Source organism: Drosophila santomea, chromosome 2R (assembly GCF_016746245.2).
Source record: "Drosophila santomea strain STO CAGO 1482 chromosome 2R, Prin_Dsan_1.1, whole genome shotgun sequence".
In the NCBI taxonomy this organism is placed as follows: Eukaryota; Metazoa; Arthropoda; class Insecta; order Diptera; family Drosophilidae; genus Drosophila; species Drosophila santomea.
The window spans coordinates 300653-317389 of record NC_053017.2 but is presented as its reverse complement, the minus strand read 5'-3'; the positions used below and the strand labels follow the sequence as shown (position 1 = coordinate 317389).

The window sequence follows — 16737 nt, the reverse complement described above, 5'->3', positions numbered from 1 at the left end:
GTTCAACAGGTGACGCTAAATAAAAGTGGTTAAATCTGAGAATCTGTCTTCTTCTTGGTCGGGCAATCACACAAATCATAAATTTGGTGGGACGAACAAACAAAATCTCTGAGCTAGCCGTTGCATTTCGTAGCGAGCCGAAACAAGAAAAACAGTTCGTTACATCTGGCGCCCAACCGTGATTGTCCTGATCAAAAAGAACAGAGGAGAAGATGGGGAAATCGTGGCTATACAGCCTGAAGAGGGATGACTTTCCCGCAATAGCAAGCGCCCTAGGCATTAAGCTCGAAGGGTTGGTCGAGGATCGAGGGTTGGCAGACCACAGACGAGCCCGAAACGGTCGCCATACTGGAGGCGTTGGAAAGGGAGTACGCAAGAAGACCGGCCCCGGAAATCAAAGTCACCGGTGTGGAAGGCCTGGTGGGGAGCCTCGATGTCCACAGCATGATGGAGGCCAGCGGGAGCAGACCCGAAAGGCAGGAAACCGGGAGTGAACGGCGGGAAAGCAGCTGCGAGGGAAGGGAGAGGCGGGAGACCAGCCGCAATCGGCGAGACATCGCAAGGGTAGCCCCTCCGGATTACGCAAAAGTGGCGAAACAGGTGCGGGAGTGGAGCTTCCGATACGACGGTCACGACAAGCCGTTGGAGTTCCTGGAACAGGTGGAGTGGTCAGCAATGACGTACGGCCTGGATATCAACCAAATCCCACGAGCGATGCCGGAACTGCTGAAGGGCAGGGCCCTAAAGTGGTTCATCGCCAACAACAGATTCTGGGAGACATGGGCAGAGTTCATCCATAGCTTCCAGGAATTCTTCCTGCCCAGAGGCTTCATGACAAAGCTGGCAGACCAGGTCAGGCAGAGGAAGCAGCGGCATGGCGAATGCTTCAAAGATTACATTGTGGACATGCAGACCCTAATGCGGCCCTTGGGGATGTCCCACAAAGAGATCCTGGAGAGGATAAGGGAGAACAGCACTCCGGCTCTACGGATGTTTGTCCGCCCATACGAGTGCCGAAACCTGGATGCTCTGATGGTCCTGGCCGACGAATTCGAGGAACTGGACTCCCAGAGGGAGCGGTTCGAATCAGAGCGGACCCAAAGAGCCCGCCACCAGCGGGATTTCCAAAGAGGGGAACAGCACACGGTGTGCAGAAGGTGCCAAGAGGAGCCCACAGGACCGTCGAGGCACGAGACGAACGGGCGAGGACCAGACCCGGCGCGGCGGGGGTTTGTGCTAAACCCAGCGCAAGCCTGCCATAGGTGCGGAAGCCAGGAGCACTGGATGCGGGAGTGTCGGAACCGACCGATCACATTTTGCTGGTCGTGCGGGCGAATCGGCCGGAAGACCGCAGAATGCTGCCCAAGATCGGGAAACGCCACGCGACCCCAGCCTCAGAGGGGCAACCAGGGTTCGCAAGGTGCTGCCCCTCAAAATTAATGGGCAAGCTGAAGGCGGAAGAAAGGCAACTGTCCGCCACAGTGCTCATAGACGGTATGGAAGTTAAGGCCACGATGGACACCGGAGCCACAGCAAGCTTTATTAGCGAAGAGTTGGCGGACAGGTTGCGGGCAGTGGGAGAGGTCGTAGCCACGAGAAGAGAGGTGCGGATGGCTGATGGACGGTTCGAGGAGGTCACATCGCTGCTCGAAGTAGACGTAGGACTGGGAGAGAGGACCGTAAGAATGCAACTGCTAATCCTCCACAACATCATCGACGCTCTAGTACTGGGATGGGATTTCCTAACGAAAGTTGGAGCCAGGATAGCATGCGCGGGTCTGAGCGCAACGATACCGGCGGGACAGCTGGTGCGAAGCAATGCACGCGAGAAGCTGTCAGTGGCAGTCGTGGAAAGGACGACCGAATTTGCGGAGAAAGATATAGACGGCTTCCTGAATGCAGACCTAGCAGAATTGGGAAGAGTCCAAGGGACGTCAACGGTGGCGGTGCACAGAATCACGATGAAAGAGGATCCACCGGTCAAACAGAGCTACTACCCGAAGAACCCGAAGATGCAGGTGGAGATCAACGCCAAGGTCGACGAGTTGCTACAAAAGGGGTGCATCGAGCCGTCTAGGAGCCCGTACAGCTCTCCCATAGTGATGGTAAAAAAGAAGACGGGTCAGTGGCGTTTGTGTGTGGATTTCCGCCAAATAAACGCAAAGTCCGTGAAGGATGCGTACCCGATGCCAATGATCAACTACATTCTGGATCAACTAAGGGAGGCGAAATACATAAGCAGTCTGGATTTGAAGGACGGGTACTGGCAGATTCCGTTGGCAGCAGCAAGTCGGCAATATACGGCATTTACGGTGCCGGGAAAGGGCCTGTTCCAATGGAAAGTAATGCCGTTCGGACTGCACTCCGCATCGGCAACGTTCCAGCGGGCGTTGGACCAGGTGATAGGACCAGAGATGATGCCACACGCATTTGCGTACCAGGACGACATAATTGTGATCGGACGGACACTACAAGAGCACAAGCGTAACCTGAAAGAGGTGTTCCGGAGGCTGAGGGCGGCAAACCTGAAAGTTAACGCAGATAAGTGCAAGTTCTTTCGAAAGGAGCTACAATACCTGGGCCACCGGGTGACGGATCAGGGCATCGGAACGGATCCGGAGAAGGTAGCGGCAATAGCTCAGCTAAAGCCCCCGGGAAACGTGAAGGAGCTGCGACAGTATCTAGGAGTGGCGTCGTGGTACAGACGTTTTGTACCGGATTTTGCAACGTTGGTACAACCACTGAACGCACTCCTAAAGAAACAAGCAAAAAGGGAATGGACTGACGCCCACCAAGAAGCGTTCGAGGCCGTCAAAACTAGGTTGGTCGCCGACCCGATCCTGGCATGCCCCGACTTCACACGGACGTTCGTGCTACAGACGGACGCCAGCGACTACGGGCTGGGCGCTATCCTCACACAGCACTCCGAGCAAGGCGAGCGGGTGATATCCTACTCCAGCAGAGCGCTGAACGGAGCGGAGAAAAATTATTCTGCAACAAAGAAGGAATGTTTAGCAATAGTGTGGGCTGTCAGGAAATTAAGACCATACCTGGAGGGCTACCATTTCAAAGTGATAACGGATCACATGGCCCTGAAGTGGCTGAACAGCATCGTGAGTCCGTCCGGAAGGATCGCGAGATGGGCATTGGAGCTCCAACAATACGACTTCGAGATTTCGTACAGAAAGGGCCAGCTGAACATCGTCGCGGACGCCCTATCGAGGCAGCCGCTGCAGGAAACGAGCCGCAGGATAACGGAAGAAGGGCAACCGGACGAACAGCAGGAGTGCAAGTGGATAGATGGGATGCGGAGGAAAATGAAGCAGGAGCCCCAAAAGTACCCGGACTACCTGGAAGAGGCCGGCCAATTGTATAGGCACATTCCGCACCGGGCAGGACACGAGGATGTGGTGTCATGGAAGCTGTGTGTACCAACCAGGGAGAGACAGCGCGTCATGGCCGAGAACCACGACATGCCGACGGCGGGACACCTGGGAAGTCGGAAGACTATGGCGAGGGTGGCAGCCAGGTACCACTGGCCAGGAATGCACCGAGACGTCAGGAAATACGTGAGGAACTGCGAGAGCTGCATGAGATACAAGCCCAACCAACTGCAAGCAGCCGGGAAAATGCTGACACAGGTGCCGGAAGAACCGTGGGCCACCGTATGTGCGGACTTTGTGGGCCCCTTGCCGAGGTCAAAGCACGGCAATTCGATGCTGCTGGTCCTGGTGGACAGGTTCTCCAAGTGGACCGAGATCGTTCCGATGCGTAGGGCGACCACCGAGACGCTACGAAAGGCCGTGCGAGAGCGGATAGTGGCCAGGTACGGAGTGCCAAAGGTCATAATCACGGACAACGGAGTCCAGTTCACGAGCAGGGCATTCAAGAGGTTTTTGGAGGAGCTGGGTGTTAAACACCAGCTCACGGCTCCATACACTCCACAAGAAAACCCGACCGAAAGGGCCAACAGGACCGTGAAGACGATGATCGCGCAGTTCACGGGGGCCGATCAGAGGACATGGGACGAGAACTGGCCAGAGCTGCAGTTGGCGGTGAACACGAGCGTGGCAGAAACCACTGGATACTCGCCGGCATTTATAACGCAGGGAAGAGAACCGAGGCTGCCGAATGCGTTGTTCGACGAACAGACGGCCGGAACGGGCAGATGTCCACAGACGCCGGCGGAAAACGCGGGAAAACTGAGGGAGATCTTCGAACTGGTGCGGAGGAACATGGAAAAGGCAGCGCAGAATCAGGCGCGCCACTATAATCTCCGGAGGAGGCCGTGGAAACCCAAGGTGGGCGAAACTGTGTGGGCCAAGGAGCACCACCTATCAAAAGCAGCTGAGGGCTTCGCGGCAAAACTGGCACCGAAGTTCGACGGGCCGTTCAAAATAAAGAAATTCACGTCGCCGGTGATTTGTATTTTGGAACACGCCACAACGAAGAAGACAAAAACGGCTCATATTAGCGATTTGAAGCCGGGAAGCGCGGGCGCCGGCGGGCCAGAGGACAACGAGAGCGACACACCACAATAAAACCCTTTCGCGAAGAAGGGGGGAAGACGATACAGGGTATCGAGAAGTCGGAAGTCGCAGTTAATCACACACACACACACAAAAAAGGCCCGTTGGAGCGCGAGAGCGGGACAGGGAGGGTACACAGCCGGAAAACCGTTAACGGCTAACGCACACAATTGCGAATTCCGTAGGAGGCAGGTGCACGGAGGAGAATCCCGTTACCGGTACAGGCCCCGCGGAATAACGGCGGAAAGGAGTAAATCGAAAACCGAGGTTTCGTCGCGGCGGAAAAAGCTAGAGGCTTTCTTTTAAAATCAAGTCGGCACGAGATGAGCAGCAACGCAGAGAACAACCGGGAGGTGAGGGTGACCGGCACCGGGGAACAGCCCGGAGCGATATGGAGGGCGGACTCCGAGTCCTACCTCCAGCTTCTGGCGTCACCCTTGGTGTCGCGATCCCCATCCCCGGTCCAGAAGGACACGGAGGAGGTGCCCGACACGGAGCTGTCGGAGGACGAGGCGATCCACGAAGAACCCGTGGATTATGTGTCCCTCTCTTCGAAGAGCGAGGAGGACGACGGGGGTGAGACCGTCACCCCGGTGGTATCCTCGGAGGAGGACGAAGGAGGCCGGAGCCCGAAGCCGAGGATGGCCTACCGCAGCGTGCGGCGGGCGACGCAGGGCCACGGTCGGATTCGGCTTGCAGAGGCGATGCCGTCGAAGGACCCCCGGGAGATGCGCGAGTTCGCGGATGCACGGATCACCACGCTGCGGCGGTTCGAGCGGATGGTGGTGGAGCGGAAGGCAGCCGCCGCCAAGGCCGCGTGGGAAAAACGCCTATCGGAGTGGCAAGAGGAGGAGGAGGCACTGTGGGTGCCCCACTCACCGTCGTCGTTGCCACCACGGCAGCCGCCGTTGCCACCGACACCACCGCCGCCGTCGCAGCCATCGCCACCGCCACCACCAACGCAGCAGGAGCAGCCGCAGCCGCCGACGCCGCAGCACCCGGAGATGCGGCAGCCACCGACGCCGCAGCCACAGCCACCGCTGCCGCCACCGGCGCAGTCACAGCCGCCGACGCAGCAGCAGCAGGAGCAGCCGCAGACACCGGAGCCGCAGCACCCGGAGATGCCGCAGCCACCGACGCCGCGGCCGCAACCGCAGCCGCCGTTGCCGCCGACGCCGCCACCGGCGCAGCGGCAGCCACCACCGCCACCACGCACGCCAACACCGCCGCCAGCACCACCGACGCCGCCGCCGCCGCGCACGCCGACGAAGCCACCCCAGGATGAGGAGGGGCCCCGGTGCGAGCGGCAGCAGTCCTGGGAAGTGGACCAGGCGCACGTCGCGCAGACGCTGCGCACAATCGGCCTGGGCGGCCGCCGGTTGCACCAGCAAACGGTGACCTGGACATGGCCCGCACCGCCGGAGGACACGCCGGAGGCCCGCGTGTGGGAGGAGGTGGGCGCGGTCGGATGGAGGCCGGTGGAGAAGCGAGCGCGCGACCCGCAAGTTCGCGCACGGGTAGAGGTCGGAGACGCGGGAGAGAGCCCGGAGAAGGGTCCGTGGGTGTGGCCCGCACCACCACCACCGAAGCTCGCGCGGCAGGAGTCGTGCCCCGAGGCAAGACAGCCACCGCAGCGACCATGCCTCCGCAGGCAGCAGTCGCTGTGCGGGAAGCCATGGAAGGAACTCGAGCGCGCGGAGTGGCCACCCAGAGTGGTCGAGGAGGCCGAGGCCCAGGCGGGCAGAAGCCACAAGGACCGCTGGGCCAAGCTGTTCGTGCTGGACGGCCAGCGGTTCCGGCTGAAGGTGCGTCGCGGCGGGGACATTCAAGTATATGTGCCTGAATAAACACAAAAAAGCGAAAACGACATATTGAGAGTTGTGGGTCAGGGGAGGGTAAGGGCACATGTTGCTCACAGTAAAAAAAAAGGTGCGAGTCATCTGCAGCAGCCAACAGGCACGCGGGCCAGCGAGCGGACGCGGGGCCAGGCACGCGGGGCCAGGCACGCGGGGCTGCCGCAGGCGCGGAGACGGAAGAGGAGGCCTCCAGGGCGCTTGAGGGCCAGGGGCAGCCGCCCGGAGCATGTAGGGGCATTCATCCGAGATCCCTGATGAAGGGCCTCCAGGGTGCCCGTGTCCAGGGCCGGCAACCCTGGAGTATCAAGGGGCTTCATGGCATGTCCGAGGAGCTAAAAAAAGAGAGGATGAGTAAATATGGCGGTTTTTACACTAAATTCCCTAACTTACCTCCATTGAGCTGCAACTCCGAAATCCACGTGTCTGGAGAAAATCGTGATGGGGGCGCTACGATAATAGCGGTCGATCGATAGTGAGATCGATAGGGAACAAAAAAAAAATACTGGATATTAAATTGATTTTCAACTCGCTGCCACACTATTGGCAGCAATCGGCACGACATCGGAACATCGGAACAGGAAGTGGCAACGCCGGTCGCCAATATCGATAACTCGATCGCGCAATCAGCGATGGGACAACATCGGTAGGAATCGGAGGTGGCAACGCCGGTCGCCAACATCGATAAGTCGATCATGGTGAGTATCGGTGGAGTTGCCAGGGATGCGAAGCGACGAAGAGGCGACAAATTTAAATGCGGAGCTGGTGACAAGAAGCGGACGGCAACAGATACAGGAGGCTGGAGAAGGGCGCAAAGATCAAAATGCCGAGTCGAGACGTCGAACGACAGGGTCTACTAGGCTGAGGCTGCCGGGCTGAGATCAAGGAGGCGCAGGTCGACGTGAGGAGGATGGAATGTTGAGGATCAAGATGCCACGTCGAGATGCTCGAATAGGCTGAGACGTAAGGCTGCGATCAGGAAGGCGCAAGGAGGTTCAAGATGCCAAGTCAAGACGCTGAACGACGGGGTCTAATAAGCTGCGACTGCCAGGCTGAGAACAAAGGGCGCAGGGTCGACGAGAGGTGATTGAGGAAGTTGCCCATGCAAGGAGGAACCGAAGCAGAGGACCGCCGGAAGCAGCATTCTTTGAAATCTTCCGAAGAAAGGGGGAGATGTGAGGAGTCTTAAAACTCCCCACAAGTCCGGGTGCAGGAGATCGGCGTAGCAACAGCGAAGACGGCTGGAATGCGAGAGGAGCCAAGGGCGGTCAGGTCGAACGGTTAATAATGGACCTTGGACCCCGGCAAAGCGGAGAGACCGTGAATTAACGGTACCGCGCTGGACCTTGGACTCGAACCCGCCAAGGGCGTAGAGGTCATACGGAAACGGTGCGGACTTTGGACAGGCACAAAGAGGACGCACCGTGAACTAACGGGACATGTTTGGACCTTGGACCCGAGCGAGCCGTGTGCAAAAGGGGAAATAACGGGATTCCCGCAGCCGATATAAGGGACGGCGCCGGCGCAGCTCGGGACAGTCAGGAAGAAGTACGCGAGGGCCATACAGCCATACAGTCGAGAAGAAGTACGCGAAGGGCCATACAGCCATACGGAAAGCTAAGAAGTACGCGAAGAGTCGATACCGAGTGACAGTGAAACGACGGTGCGCCAAGCGGACATCCAGAGTGGATCGCCGCACGTGAAGATCAGCGAAGGACGAGTAAACACAAGGACCTAGCGTGGTCAGAAAGGGACAGTGGAGTCAGTGGTCGCAACGGTGGTTCGGAGGGAAGCGCTAGCTTAACTCGCGGACGATACACCCTGCCCCATAACATCCTAAGCCCGGTCGAGCCCGCAGGTTATCCTTCGGCGAGGACCTAGCGTAGTCAGAAAGGGACGGTGGAGTCAGTGGTCGCAACGGTGGTTCGGAGGAGAGCGCTAGCTTAACTCGCGGACGATACACCCTGCCCCATAACATCCTAAGCCCCGGTCGAGCCCGCAGGTTATCCTTCGGCGAGGGCAACAAGTGCCTGGCACACGCAGGAAGGGACAGTGGAGTCAGTGGTCGCATGGTGGTTCGGAGTGGAGCGCTATCTTAGCTCGCGGACGATACACCCTGCCCCATAACATCCTAAGCCCCAGGCGAGCCGGTACGGATCCCCGTCGGCAGCGACGCAGGCGTACGACGGAAGGACGACGAGGGAGCAACGACGTGCATCCAGCGGCGAGGATCACCGAATCCTGTTCAACAAGTGACGCTTGTTCTTGGTCGGGCAATCACACAAATCATAAATTTGGTGGGACGAACAAACAAAATCTCTGAGCTAGCCGTTGCATTTCGTAGCGAGCCGAAACAAGAAAAACAGTTCGTTACACTATCATATTTGGCTAAATTACAAATTTTATATTTGTTAATATAATTTTGAATAACTTTTTGCATTTTTGGATAATAGTATTTTTCTCTTATAGATATAAAAATTTCGTTAATGCCTCTGTGATTATTCTTTATGTGTTCCCTTTCGATAATCTTCAAGAGTTTTTCTTTATAATTTACGTCTTCTAACAATATTCCTGACTTTAGAATTTTTAAATTTTTATTACTTGAAAAATACTGCCTGTAAGAACAAGAGCTTTTTCTTGAGTATAAATGATAAGTCGGATGGTGCTAGTTTAATAGTTAAATTTTAATGACAATTCTTGATTATGTCTCCTCACTTAAACTCCTCGTGGCTATATCTTCAACTTCAATTTTTTATCTGTCCTTGTTCTATTCTCTCTTTTTTCTAATTCCTATCTGCCACTCGTTCGCTAGTACGAGTTGGCAGCCTAGCGCAACAGCTGTTATGTTAACATCATTCAAAAAACGCGAAATTCAAATATACAAGATTATTCTAATTGGGTTTTGACCCAACATACCGGCCCCCTTGAAAGTATGCGATTGACTTTCAAGAGACAGGTAATAAGGCGAGTTTCCGTATAGGGCGGCGGATGATTCCCTTGGCAGTGCGTACGTCGGCTACACGCACGATGTTGTCCGCTCCTGCAATCGTGCTGACTATGCGCCCAAGAAGCCACCGTTGTGGGGGAAGATTATCCTCGTGAACGATGACCATGTCGTTGACAGCCAAATTTGGTGAAGTCTTCGTCCAGGTTGTGCGAACTTGGAGCTCGTTGATGTACTCGTGGCTCCAGCGACTCCAGATGTGATGTTTGAGTGCGCTGACCCTTTTCCATCGATCCAACTTGTCCAGGTTGTCGTCGATTGGTGGAAGTTCCGGTAGTGCTCGGAGTGCGTCACCCACTAAGAAGTGGCCAGGCGTGAGAGCGGCCAGGTCGTTCGGGTCTGATGAGAGCGGCGTTAACGGGCGAGAGTTCAGGATCGCCTCGACGTCAGCAGCTGCAGTGGCTAACTCCTCGAAGGTTAACCTGGTGTCTCGAAGAGTGCGATTGAGTAGTCCCTTGACACTTTTTACTGCAGCTTCCCATATGCCCCCGAAGTGTGGAGCCCTGGGTGGAATAAAGTGGATGTTAATAAACTCTGAGCGACAGAAATAGTGGATTGTTCTTGTTGTTTCGTCTTTAAACAGAAACTGCTTCAACGATTCGAGCTTGTTGTTAGCTTTTGCGAAATTTGTAGCGTTGTCACAGAATATGTCCGAGGGAAGTCCGCGTCGGGCAATAAAACGCTTTAGTGATGCAATGAAGCTATCCGTCGTGAGATCCGATACCACTTCGACATGTATCGCCTTCGTGGCAAAGCAAACGAAGACGGCTAGGTAGGCCTTGGTAGGCGGCTTACCCCGGATGCGCAAATAGACGTTGATTGGTCCGCAAAAGTCTATTCCGCATCTTGAAAATGGTCTAGATGGTGTGATCCGCTCTTTAGGCAGTTGGCCCATTAGCTGCCTTTCGAGAGTTGGTCGATAGCGGCGACAATGTATACATGAGCGAACGACTTGTCGGGCCAAATCCCTTGCATTCACTATCCAGAACTGTTTTCTAATTAAAGCGACGAGCGTCCATGGCCCGGCGTGATAGTTCTGTAGATGAAGATGGCGAGCGAACTGTGACACAAATGGATCCTTAGCTGGGAGCAGCACAGGATGCTTTTGGGTTTTTGGGTAGTCTGCTAGCTCCAGGCGCCCTCCGACCTTTAGCATTTGGAAGCCATCTGTAACCTGGAGGAAGAGACTAAGATTTTTAAGGTTAGTGCGAATCGGAAGGCCCTTCAGGACTGAGGACATCTCTTGAGCGAAGTGAATAGTTTGAATATTCCAGACGATGCAATGTAGCGCCCGCATCAGTTCTGCTGGCGTCGGCGAAGGTGATTGGAATGGCGTTAGTTTACGGCAGCGCTGAGTAAATCTGTACACCCAAGCGATAACTAGTAGGCAGCGATGATGCGAACTGATCTTGTAGATTCCTTCAAGCAGTTGATTACTAGTCGTGTGTAAGGCAAAAGCTGATTTTCTCTTCTCCAGTTGGACAGTTTCCATATCAATGTCACTGTTGTCTCGACTGTCCTTTGGCCAATGTTGATGATCTTGGCCTAGGAACTCAGGTCCCTCGAACCATATCGATTGTTCCAACTCGGTGATAGTGCAGCCCCTGGACAAGATATCAGCCGGGTTGCAGTGAGTAGGAACATGTTTCCAGTGGCAATCTGACGTGAGTTCTTGAATTTCGGCAATTCGATTGCCGACAAAGGTTGATAAGGTGGCCGAGTGTTGGCGATTCCAATGTAGAACATTTTGAGAATCGCACCATAACAAATGTGCTCCACACAGTTCTAATTTCGGCAGAGATAGCTTCTTGGTGGGAGCAACTCTGGACTTCGATGTGATTAGCTGTACCTTGGTCAGCCCATCTGATCCGATTGTGCGAGCGTAGATGCAGCATCCATACGCTCGAATGGAGGCGTCACAAAAGCCGTGTATTTGAAAGGTATGTATCGCTGATTGGAGGCAATATCGTGGTATTGCTACAGACTCCAACGACGAAAGCGATGCAAGCAGGGACATCCAAGCTGTATGAATGCCTTGGGGTACTGACTCGTCCCAATGTAGTTTTAGGAGCCACAGCTCCTGGAGGATAATTTTTGCCACTATGATGATGGGAGTAACTAATCCCAACGGATCAAACAGCGAAGAGGCTATGGACAAAATCGAGCGCTTGGTGACGTGATCCGAATCGAATCTTGGCGAGAACGAGAACATGAATGTGTCCCGTACTTGGTCCCATTTTAGGCCAAGCGTGCTGGTTAGCATTTCGTCGTCCAACTGCAAATGTTTGACTGTAGCGTCATCGACAAACTTGCAGTGATTTGAATGCCATTTTGCGAGTTCCAATTGGCCATCCTGTAGAATCGCTGTAACTTCCCTTTTGATTTGATGTAGCTCCTCTACCGTATCCGCTCCACCTAGGAAGTCATCCACATAGAAAGACGATTTGATGGCTTTAGCTCCAATCTCCAATTTGTCCATGAATTTGTCGGCTAGATATGACAAACTGCGTATGGCTAGATACGGTGCAGCCGCTGTGCCATAAGTTACAGTATTCAATTCGAAGGTGCTCAATGGTTGCGATGGCGACGCTCTCCAAAGAATGTATTGGAATCTGCGATCCTCGGCAAACATGTTGACTTGGCGGAACATCTTGACCACATCAGCAGTGGTGGCATAGCGATGTATCCGAAAACGCAGGAGTAGTGTATAAAGATCTGGCTGAATGGTCGGCCCGACCATCAGAATGTCGTTGAGCGATTTCTGGGACGTCGTCTTGCAGGATGCGTCGAAAACCACTCTGAGCTTTGTTGATGTGCTATTAGGCTTGAGCACGCAGTGGTGCGGAATATAATAATGCGGAGTGTTTAACTGTGGATGGCTCACGGGACTCATGTGTCCCAGATTTTGAAACTCCTGCATAAATTCAACATATTTGGCCCCTACCTCAGGCCTTTTGCATAGGCTGCGTTCGAGGGAGAGGAATCTCCTTTTGGCAATGTCGAATGAGGCTCCGAGAACGGTAGGTTCATCTTTAAATGGAAGTCGTACTTCCAATCGACCATCTGAATTACGTCGTACCGTTTTGGTGTAGAACTCCTCACAGTTTCGCTGCTCTGGCGTAAGTGTGATCTCAGGAGGCTCCACATGATCGATGCGCCATAGCCGTTCCATTTTTTGGTCAATTTCTGTTAATGCGATAGATGAGTACTGATGGAGTGTTCTGGGATGAGCTCGACATCGACCAGACACTATCCATCCAAGTAGTGTTTTTTGTAGTACGGGCAGATCCTTTCCTAATTTAACTTGGCCGACTGCCAATATATCGAAGAAGGTTTCCGTCCCCAAAAGCAGATCGATCCGACGAGACTTGTTAAAGCTCTCGTCAGCAAGAGATGAGTGCTGCGGAAAGTTCCACGCAGAAATGTCAATTTCCGATTCTGGATGATAGGCAATGTGGGATGTCACGTAAAAATCAAGGAGCAACTCGAATCCATTGTGCCTCGACTTGATATTGGTGGTTGCATGGTGTTTAATTCGCGTTTGTGTCTCACCAATGCTACGAATCTCGAGGTTGAGCTTGCTCCGTGGCAGTCGAAGTCTTTGGGCAAACTCCTCGGATATGAAATTCACCTGAGAACATGAATCCAGAAGCGCTCTTCCTATTTTGTAGCTTCCAGATGCATCCTTGACCAGAATCAGTGCCGTGGCCAGAATGACACAGTCGGAACGAGACTCCGTGTGAGTATGCGCGACTGCGTCCGAAACTTGTACAGGCTCCGCTTGAGGGAGTGGCAAGGGAGCTGCGGCCGATCCTGGCGATGGCCGATGAAGCAGCGAGTGATGCGGTAGTGCACATGAGTGGCACCTCCGCGTCGACGGGCAGTTGGCTACAAGATGACCCCTGCCAAGGCAATTAATGCATAGCTTGTGGCGCTTTACTGCATTAAGGCGATTATCTAAGGCGAGATTGATTAGTTCTGGGCATCTAAAGGTCTTGTGGTCTGTCTGTGAACAGATGTTACAAGTTTGTGTGGTGCAATTGAAGGACAGACTTGCCTGATTCCTCTGCGAGCGCGACCTATGGCCACCTGGTTGACTCATAGGGGCTTCAGCAGGAGGCTTCTTATCCGATTCCAAATATTGACAATGACGTTCAACGACTCCAACGCATTTGTCCCACGAAGGCAACGTAGTGTAGTCCAGCGACTCATTCCACTTCCTCTTAGTCTCCTGGTCCACTTTGCCCATAACTATGGAGATGAGCATGGCCTCGCAAATCTGTGGCTCGGTGCTCAACGAACGCAACGAGTTGTATAATGCGGATGCATTATCGATTAGGCTGCGCAACTGCTGACCATTTGACTTGGCGACAGTTGGCAATGCGAAGAGTGACGATATGTTATCCAAAAATACGAGAGTCGGGTTGTCATAGCGCTGCTTTAAGCGGTCCAGAGCCTTTGTGTAGTTGTCTGCGGTCACCTGGAAAGCTCGAACCGTTTCAAGGGCTGGTCCTCGAAGACAGTTTAACAACTGGTTGAACTTCTCGATCTTAGACATGGATGGCTGGTGGCCAATAACTGGGTTAAACGACAAGATAAAGTTTTGGTACTCGCAGTATTTGCCGTCAAATGTCGGCAATGATAAGCGCGGGAGCTTAACTGCAGATGTGTGCCCAAAATTAACCGTAGATTCATGAATGCCGGTGCTGTTAGCGTCTGGTCCAAGTTGCTCCTGAACGCAAACCTTGGCGTGGATAAACAGTTCCTCTATTTCGAAGCGAGTATTGCGCTGCGCCTCAGCTGGCTCCATCTGCTCTATGGCTTCCTGGGTAGATAAAGCAAGCTTAAAATACGATTCCAAAATCGACAAACGGCAAGATTATTCCAACGGAGATAAATTCAAACCAGGTTCCACTGATTTGCTCATACGTGTAAGGTTTTTTCGAGCACTCGTTCGTTGAGCTTTAAGTTGCTCCAGCGAAGACATTTTTGCAGATGTTTGTTTACTTTATTTAATTTCGATCTGGATATTCCTTGCTTGACAAGGTCTGTGAGAGCGAGCGAGACGACGAGATGTAGTGGAAATTTTTCGCTCGCCAAGCCTAGAGTGCAACCTAGAGTGATGCGACAGAATGAGGTTATGTATGGGGGTGCTCCTGGGGGCAATATGTATAGTTGGAGGACCGAGATGTCGACTCCAACTATGGCGATGACACTTGGAGGATGTCCAACGATGTCCAATGATGCGGCGGGAGACCCTTGAGTATAGCCGGCACCTGCGCTGCATGTAGTTGTGGGCAAATGCACTAGCGAAAATCCTATGCGGACGCTGGGTAGACCGGCAGGGAACGCGATGCGCGAATGTACGAGAGTTTGGCAGGGCAAAAGTCGTAAATGCGCGTGCGAGACTTAGAGCAAAGTAAAAATGGGGGCGAACGTAACCACAATCATCACCACAAATTAACTAAAACGTAGCACAAGTCCTGTCACGGTCGCCAAAATGTAAGAACAAGAGCTTTTTCTTGAGTATAAATGATAAGTCGGATGGTGCTAGTTTAATAGTTAAATTTTAATGACAATTCTTGATTATGTCTCCTCACTTAAACTCCTCGTGGCTATATCTTCAACTTCAATTTTTTATCTGTCCTTGTTCTATTCTCTCTTTTTTCTAATTCCTATCTGCCACTCGTTCGCTAGTACGGGTTGGCAGCCTAGCGCAACAGCTGTTATGTTAACATCATTCAAAAAACGCGAAATTCAAATATACAAGATTATTCTAATTGGGTTTTGACCCAACACTGCCTATAAATTTCTTTAAATTGTACAAATAAACTTAAATTTTCAGTTAAATTGGCAGTTTTTCTTGCATGAAATTACTGGTTGCGGTGCGATAAAATGGTGTACACAAAGTGCACTGGGCGTGACGGATCAAGGCATCGGAACGGATCCGGAGAAAGTAGCGGCAATAGCACAGCTGAAGCCCCCGAGAAACGTGAAAGAGCTGCGACAGTACCTAGGAGTGGCGTCGTGGTACAGACGTTTTGTACCGGATTTTGCGTCGTTGGTACAACCGCTGAACGCGCTCCAACAATACGATTTTGAAAGGGCCAGCTGAACACCGTCGCGGACGCCATGTCGAGACAGCCGCTGCAGGAAACGAGCCGCAGGATACGGGCGAGGGAAGAAGGGCAACTACCTAGAGGAGGCCAGCCAATTGTATAGGCACATTTCGCAGCGGGCAGGAAAAGAGGAGGGAGGCAGCGCGTCATGGCCGATAACCACGACATGCCGACGGTAGGACACCTGGGAAGTCGGAAGACAATTGCGACGGTGGCAGCCAGGTACCACTGGCCAGGAATGCACCGAGACATCAGAAGGAACCCAGGTGCCGGAAGAACCTTGGGCCACCGTGTGTGAGGATTTTGTGGGTCCCTTGCCGAGGTCAAAACACGGGAATTCGATGCTGCTGGTCCTGGTGGACAGGTTCTCCAAGTAAACCGAGATCGTTCCGATGCGTAGGGCGACCACCAAGACGCTACGAAAGGCCGTGCGAGAGCGAATTGTGGCCAGATACGGGGTGCCAAAAGTTATGATCACGAACAACGGAGTCCAGTTCACGAGCAGGGCGTTCAAGAGGTTTTTGGAGGAGCTGGGTGTGAGACACCAGCTCACGGCTCCATATACTCCACAAGAAAACCCGACAGAAAGGGCCAACAGGACCGTGAAAACAATGATCGTGCATTTCACAGGGACCGATCAGAGGACATGGGACGAGAATTGGCCGGAGCTACAGCTGGCGGTAAACACGAGGGTTCGCGGAGACCACCGGATACTCGCCGGCATTTATAACGCAGGGAAGAGAACCGGCAGGTGTACACAGACGCCTGCAGAAAACGCGGAAAAACTGAAGGAGATCTTCGAACTGGTGCGGAGAAATATGGAAAAGGCAGAGCAGGATCAGGAGCGCCACTATAATCTCTGAAGTAGGCCGTGGAAACCCAAAGTGGGGGAAACTGTATGGGCCAAAGAGCACCACCTGTCAAAAGCAGCCGAGGGCTTCGCGGCAAAGCTGGCACCAAGGTTCGACGGGCCTTTCAAAATAAAGAAATTCACGTCACCAGTAATTTGTATATTGGAACACGCAACAACAAGGAAAAAAAACGGCTCATATTAGAGACTTGAAGCCGGGAAGCGCGGGCGCCGGCAGGCCAGAGGACACCGAGAGCGAAAAACAACAATTAAACCCTATCGCGAAGAAGGGGGGAAGACGATACAGGGTATCGAATAGTCGCAAGTCGAGTGTCACTCAGATAAACACACACACACACAAAAGGCCTGTTGGAGCGCGAGA

At 53.4% G+C, this 16737-nt stretch overlaps 1 protein-coding gene across 1 annotated transcript; it reads right to left on the bottom strand.

Annotated features, from left to right (window-relative positions):
* Nucleotides 1-9327: 9327 nt before the first annotated feature.
* LOC122756414 lies at nucleotides 9328-14196 on the bottom strand. Its single transcript, XM_044005803.1, has one exon. It carries the CDS (start codon nucleotides 14194-14196, stop codon nucleotides 9328-9330), a length of 4869 nt encoding a protein of 1622 aa, XP_043861738.1.
* Between the last annotated feature and the right edge of the window lie 2541 nt (nucleotides 14197-16737).

Excerpts from the sequence above, each read along its gene's own strand:
- LOC122756414 (XM_044005803.1), bottom strand. The coding sequence starts at position 14,196 with ATGGAGCCAGCTGAGGCGCAGCGCAATACTCGCTTCGAAATAGAGGAA.